This window comes from Balaenoptera borealis (assembly GCF_965194805.1).
Source record: "Balaenoptera borealis genome assembly, chromosome: 3".
NCBI lineage: Eukaryota > Metazoa > Chordata > Mammalia > Artiodactyla > Balaenopteridae > Balaenoptera > Balaenoptera borealis.
In genome coordinates, this window is record NC_138866.1 from 174,980,080 (window position 1) to 174,987,666 (window position 7,587).

Below are 7,587 nucleotides of genomic sequence, written 5' to 3' on the forward strand. Positions count from 1 at the left end.
CGATAAACCACCACAGGTGTTCATTACAGAAGCAGAGGGGTCCCAGGGAAATTTCTTCCTGTCCTTGACATCTACTGAGGCACCGACTCCCATTAACTTCCTTTCCAGAGACTGCCATGGCCAAATAAACACAAATTTGATTTAGTAGGTGTTATGAGTGCTTGTGAGTACTATAATTTCAGGGAGGAGGTGGCCTAAAGGGCTGGGTTTGTGATGGCCAGGAAACCTAGGCTACTGCCAGGAAAGATGGGATCTGTGTGCTCATATTTTCATTCCTCCAACAAGGCAGCTGCTGGAGACATTGCCTGGCCTCAGATGCCAGCTCTGCCTCTGATTAGCTCTGTGACCCTGAGCAAATCACTTAACCTCTCTGAACCTCAGTTCCATCTGTAAAGTGAGGACAAAACTAGCACTTACTGCCTAGGATGATAGTGAAGATTCAGATGAGAAGAGAACCCGTGCCTGAAACACAGTGAATGTTCAGTATGTGTTCAATATATTTTGATTCTGGCCTGCTGCCCGTAAGGACCAGGTTTCCTAGGCAAGCCCTTCATCCTACTTCGCTCACCTAGAGAAGATCATCCTGAACACAGAGCGGACGTGGCAGCACGTCTCCCTGTAGAAAGCCATTCTGTGATTCATCCCTGTGGACCACAGGCTGGGGACTGAGGCGGCCTCGGCCACAGACTCAGCCTTCCCTTTTGCAGAGAAAAGAGACCCAGGAGGACTGGGCAGGGTAGCTGAGGAGAAAGGAAGAACAAGAGGAAGTGAGTTATCTCAGTGGGGCTGAATCATCCAGTAGCTATTTGAACCCGTTTCCCCAGGGAACATCCTTGCCTCAGACAGGCACCCAGCAGAGTTAGAGCCAATGACATGGGCATCAGCTTTGGCTTCACTGGAATGGCTAACATGGTCACGTCCCCAAGCCCTCCCAGCTGCCATTTATACAAGGAGAATGAATCCTTGGCCGCACACCACGAGAAGGAAGAGTGGCTTGGTCTCCCCAAGCCATTAAAGAGTTTCCAGTGCCTCAAAAAGCAAGTAGCAAAGAAGCACTAAAAGATCTGCATTGAAGGTCACCCCTGCCCGGGAGCTGCTGCCATTAGCCCTGGCCTTGTAGCACGTGCACAGAAAAACACAAATAAACACATGAAAAGTGGGATTCTCTACTTGGAATCCTGTTCCCCACTTCTGGAAAAAATGTTTGGGGTCTCGGTTACAGTGTCAGAACTGAGGCTTTTGGCTGTGAAAAAGTAATTAAAAGCTTATTATAGTTGACAAAGAAATGACATTCAAGAGGAATTTTAATTTACTTAAACACGGTAACTTTGTGAATTCCAAGGAAACTCAATTACACAAACTCGAGAAAAGGAGAGATTCCAAGAGTTTCTTTCAATTCACATTTTAGTTGGGCCAAAGGAAATCTTGCTGCTAAGGCTTTTGCCTTCTCTTTCTTTCCTTAAATAACTGCTTTAGGATGGTGGAGATCAAGATCGTAAAGAAGAGGGATTTTCGTTAGTATTCATTTTATTTAAATTGTTGCTGGACTTCCCTGGCGGTCCAGGGGTTAGGACTCCACGTTCTCAGTGCCGAGGGCACCGGTTCGATCCCTGGTTGGGGAACTAAGATCCCACAAGCAGTGGGTGGCACCACCAAAAAAAAAAAAAAGTGTTGCGTAAGGTGTCCGTTCCCTCTGTACTGTTGAGACATGTTCTAGACGGAGAGACCACCCCTCACCGTGCATCTCCACAGCTGGCTGGGCTCAGGCTGGTGTATCTTCAGGAAAGAGCAGACGCTTCCCGTTATTCCCTAGCAGCCAAGAAGTAAAGAAAGCATTTCCTTCTTTCTGTGTATGTGCTTGTTAAAGTTGCAAAAACAAAGCATCCCTTCACTTCACTTTTTTAAAAGGGTGGATAGAGTTTCAGGTAAAATATCTCTCCAGAATGAGCATCTCTAGTTAGGCATGGGTGGGAAATTAAATTCTGGTATTGATTGATTCTCGCTGCTCCTGTCACAACAAGTTATGATAATTTATTATGAAATGATTCAGTCTAGGAGTAAATCCACTGCGTGATGGTCTCCAACCCACTGACACCATTAATCTGATAATTAGAGCAGTGTTCACTGAGGGAATCCAGGGATGGAGGAACAGGCAAGGCCTGGCTTAATTCTTTTGTCTTGGACTCATTCTGACTCTGAAGCAGATATTGCAAAATGCCACAAGCCCCTTCCATTCTTCCTGACAAATTCCCTATTCCTCAGTAATAGATTGTCTTTTCTCAGGTAAATTCTGAATGTCTTTTCCTCATCTGTAAAATTGGGTTAGTGATACTTATTGCAGGGGATTGAAAGACTTCAACGAGAAAATATCTGTAAGGCCCTTGGCAATAGGAAGCAGCCAGTGACTGTTCTCTTCTTTCCGCAGCTCTGCGCTGTGACTGCCCTTCCTGCCTGCGGTATTAGAATCACCTCCTGATGGAATTGCTGCGGGCAAGTCAACCAGATCCACATATTCGTTATAAATGTGATTGTTTGCTACCCTGGGTAGCTCTTCCTATAAACTAAGGGGGCTTTGATTTGGGGTTTCTTTGTTTAAATAAAACATCCACTGAGACCAGGCACTTCTGCAAAAAGAGCCAGGGGTTGGTTGGAGCACACTGGGAGAAGGTTTTACTCCAGTAAACTCGTGTATAAGGACTTTATTGGATTCGATTTAGAGAAGGGCCCACCAGGGGCAGATCAGATAATCACCTATTAGCTGGCGAGCTGTAGCCACCTGAGACAGAGGACCCCAGGCGGACAGACGCCACTGCAGCTGCCTTTGCTGCAAAGCGGTGACTCACATGAGCATGGAAAGCCTCGGCAAGAAGGGACAGAATCCATGAGTCTTCGTCTCCCACACCCCACACAGCTTAGGAAGAATCTCGTTCCACCTTCATCAGCCTCAGGCACGGGCTGGAGAAAGCTGCCCCCTCACACCAAAGGCAGCAGTCACCTTCTAATTGGCTTCCCTAATTTTACACTGTCTTGACCTTTCCTAGTAAACGCATTTCAGTCTACAGATTTTCTTCTGTGTACAGCTTTCCCCCTTTTCCATAGATACTAATATATTTTCATTGCCGTTGACTTCTTAACTGTCTGTAATTTTAGTTTTGATTTTTCTTTTACACATGAAATATACTGATCTATATCGAAAGATGTAGAAGAATATATAGTACTCTTACTTTTCACGTGGTGAGTTGTTTTGGGCTATCCCCTTGTTACTTTCTAGTTGTAGTGAACCATAGTTGGAAATGGAGCCTGTATAATAGACTTTAGTGACATTTACTGTCTAGCCAAGTATATGATTAACTACATAAATATTAATGGTCACTTGTATATGGATACAAATTTCTATGTGTGTGTATATGTATGTATGTATGCACATATATCAATATATGTGCACATACATATGTAGATATAAAATTACCATTTTATATATGTACAGAATTTTCAAGGTTTATATCTGTATGTTATGTATGATACTTATATACATGAATATGTAATCTAATTGTAAAATTGCCATTTAAATCCTCTATGTTCACTGGAATATAGCTGCAATACCAGGGATTTTTGCTTATTCTTTCCTTTGCTCTAATCTTGAGCCTATAGAGCAGTTCCTGAAACATGATAGGCATCTAATAAATATTTGCTTGAACGCTAAATATCCATATAGTTTCTGCTCTGTATGTCTGGTTTTGAGAGAGAGAGATTAAAATGTCCCATTAGGGTTGTGGCTTTGTCAAAGACTGCTTGAATGGACAAAATGTTTGTGAGAGAAAGGAGCTGTCAACCTTGTTTAAAAAAACTAAACAAAACTCCTGATTGATTCAACAAAGATTTACTGTATATCTCTTGTTTGCCAGGGACAGAGAGTTTAAAGATGAAGAAGACTTCATGCCAGAGCTGCTGTTTTACATATTTACGTATTTCCAGAGGCACCGTGCACAGCATGGGCTGACTATCTCCCCCTAGCGGTGAGCCCTGCACCCTGCACAGCTATACAGTAGGGCCCTGACTCTGCCTGTCCTCAAAGGGTCTTGAAAATCTGTTAGGTGGCTCAGAGACTTGAACCCCAGGAGGGGACAGCCCACCCCCTGGCGTCAGGAGATTTAAGAAAGATGATTGAGTTAATGGGAGTCACGTGATTTAGGGGGCTGGTTTACTCTATGGGAGTCATGCGATCCAAGGGGCTGATTGAATCAGCCAGAGCACCATCCCCCCAAGGGGGACAGCACCTATGTAAAAAACTGTGTATATAACGTGTGTACCCAAAGGAACTTTGGATACACAAAATATATATACAACTGTGTACGTACTATGTGTTCACAAAGGAACTTGGTGTACACAGTGCATATACACAACTGTGTACACCAAAGGGCACCAGGGCCACCCCCCCATGGGGGACAGCCCCTTCCTTGGCTGTACACCAGGCTGTGCACGTGCACTTCAAGAGGTGCAGGTCTACCTTAAGAGGTGCACATCCGTCCCAAGGGGGGCATGTCCACCCTAAGGGTTCATGTCCAAACCAAGTGTGGCAATTTCATACCTAATGGTGTACGTCCACCCCAAAAGGTATATCATCATCATCTGATGTACACCAGGGAGTGAACGGGCACCGCACGAGGCACCCTAGCACCCCCCAAGGGGGACAGCATCCTCCCTGGCTGTACACCAGGCTGTGCATGTGCACTTCAAGGGGTGCAGGTCTACCTTAAGAGGTGCACGTCCACCCAAGGGGTACATGTCCACCCCAAAAGGTACGTCATCATCATCTGATGTACCCCAAGGGGTGCGGTCCACCCTAAGGGGTACATCAGCATCCTTTGATGTACACTAGGGGGTTCACGGGCACCCCAAATGGTGCACATCAACACTAAGACATGCACGTCCACCCCTAATGGGGCACGCCCATCCCAAGATGGGCATGACCACCCTGAGGGGTACACCATCATCATCTGATGTACACCAGGGGTGCACGGTCACCCCACAGGTGGCTCATCCGCCCCCAAAGGGGGACAGCACCACCTTCTCCCCCGTGCACTGCGTGTTTCTAAAATCTAAACGGGAACGTAGCATCTTCCCTCCTTGTGTTGGTGGTTGAAGGCATGGCGGTGACCAGTGGGCATCAGCCCGCAGTGGGGGCTCACAGCTGGGGGCCCGCATGTGCCCTCACTCCACCGCCCTGCCCTTGGTTGAGCTGCTGCACCCTGGGGCTGGGCTCTGTGCCGGGGTCTGCGAAGTGCAGCGCCCCTGGGAGATGCTGGTGGGGGGCGGGAGCCTGGAGACCTGGCACCTGCTCGAGCCCTACAGCCGCGCCTCCCTGGGGCCTGGGACCCTCCCTCCAGGGCGGGGGAGGGCTGTGGGTGTCCAGGGGCTCCGACTCCGTCGCTCAGCACTTCACCTGGGAATGACGTCACACTGCCACTGGTTGTCACACAGACCCCCGGGGGTCCAGTGGGAAATCTGGGTGACAATTTGATATTTCAGTGTCGAGTCTGAGAGGTGCAAGCTCCGAAGTCACAAGTGTGGTCTGTGAATCAGTGGTTCCAGGGGGGCCGCATCTGAGAGGCCCCTGGGGGCTTAGAGCCCCACTGAGGCGTGACGTCTGGCCCCGCAGATCCGGGATCTGGATTGTCAACCCTCCGGGAGATTCTCACAGGTGGCCAAGGCTCAGGACCCTTGCCCTGGTGTCAGTGGACAACTGCCTTTGAGTTGCCTTGAAAGCTTAACCTGTGGTTAATACCGGGAGGAAAAGAAGCTGGCCAGCTGGGCCAGTGACGATGGCTGAGTGCCGAGAGGGGGCGTCCAGTGTGGACGCTGTGGCGTCCCTGGTCCAGAGGACGCGTCTCCACACCACCCGGATTGGAGATGCCTTCAGTCAGTCACTTATTTGTTTTAAAATGTGCTCTGTTTTTAAAAATGTACATTTTGGACCTGGGAGCTGGGCAGGGTGGACCCTAATTGTAGCAATACCATCAGAATCCTTCCCTCTACATCCCCGTATGTCACACGTGACCTGGTTCTGGTCATTTTGAGGCGTTAGCTGGCCTGGGTAACTTCAGCCAGGGCCTTTGACAGCACGAGGGGAACGAATGTCATGAAGGGCAGGGAGATTGGAAGTCTGAAGGCCCTCCTATTCTAAAATTCTGCCTAACTGTATCCTACTCCTGCCAAGGCCCTTGTGACCTCCTCCAGCAAGACGTTAAAACTGATACAAACTCATTAATCAGTAGTTCAGCTTCCTGGGGGCAGAGTGAGCATTCGTGGGCTGAACTCGCCTCCTGATAACCACGTGGGACCTTTGAGAAAATGCTCTGGGCTCTAAAATAGCTTTCGAAGCTAATGTTAGAAGAAAACCCCTCTGGGGAATTCCTTGGTAGCCTAGTGGTTAGGATTCCAGGCTTTCACTACCGTGGCCCAGGTTCAATCCCTGGTCAGGGAACTGAGATCCCGCAAGCCACGCGGTGCGGCCAGAAAAAAAAAAAAAAAAAAGTAAAGTTACAAAAAGAACCAAATGGAAATCCAGGAGTTGAAAAGTACTTGGAAATAAAATTCATATTAAAAGAAAAGAAAAACCCTTCTGTAAATTGGGGATTGCCAAAAGGAACAAACATTTACGAATTCTGGTTCAGGAATGGGTGGAGGGCTGAGAGCGGCTCTAACCGTCGAAGAGAAGCAGCATTGTGACACACTTGGGCACGATTCTGTGCTCATTTTTTTCACAGGCATGATACCTTCTCTGAGAACTTGATTTTCCCATCGTTCCCGTGAAGGCCAATAGCTGTGGTATGAATTTAGAGTTTGCCGCCCACCCCGTGCGTCTGTAAGCGACCCAGGCCGCGAATCCTGTGTGAGCAAGAGGGGTGGTGCGCAGAGGACGGGGGGAGGGCGGGGAGGGCCGTTCGCAGCTGTGCACACCAACCACGGCCCCGGGCCTGAGGGTCGAGAGCAGCTTCGTACACCCGCCAGAACCCGGCACCTCTGACTTAGCTCTAGGTAAGAAGCGCAGCAAGGGCAGTGCCCACGGTCAGAAATGTGTCTTGTTTTCCTGCTCAAGAAAATAACATTTCTTCCCTCCCAGCTCCCCTTCCCTCCTGGGTCTGCAGCAAGGGCAGTTGAGCTAACCCTCTGGTCAGCCTGACCTGGGTGACCTCACCGTTTTCTGAGGACCTGACAGACTGACCAGGCCTCCGAAGCTGGGCATTGGGAATGAAGCCTGAAGCCTGGGTTTGATTCCATTTTCAGCTGACTGGCCTTTGCCCCCGGCGGTCACTTCTTTCACAATGACCGACTGAATCAGCCTGGGGAGCGGGACCACATGTGCACCCTCAGCTTGGTTTTCTCACTTTCCAGGGTATGACCTTGAGTGGACATGGGCCTACAGAGCAGTCCTGTGTTTCATGGAGGCCTGAGTCATGATAACGTCCAAGCTTGCTTTCAGCTCTGGAGATCTGGGAGGTAGTAACCTTGGGGCCCTGAAGACCTTCCCTCCATCTACAGGAGCCAGAAGACCTCTTGAAGTGGAATTATTCTTAGGGCAACTAC

The 7,587-nt window shown here is 48.8% G+C and overlaps 1 protein-coding gene across 1 annotated transcript in view; it reads left to right on the forward strand.

Moving 5' to 3' along the window:
- GAD2 (glutamate decarboxylase 2) overlaps positions 1-6,882 on the forward strand; it is an 81,391-nt gene extending 74,509 nt beyond the window's left edge. Inside the window, exon 16 of the mRNA XM_082385453.1 lies at positions 2,426-6,882. Coding sequence (XP_082241579.1) covers positions 2,426-2,476 — 51 coding nt within the window. The 3' untranslated portion in view covers positions 2,477-6,882. The remainder of the gene's footprint in view (positions 1-2,425) is intronic.
- Positions 6,883-7,587: the final 705 nt, after the last annotated feature.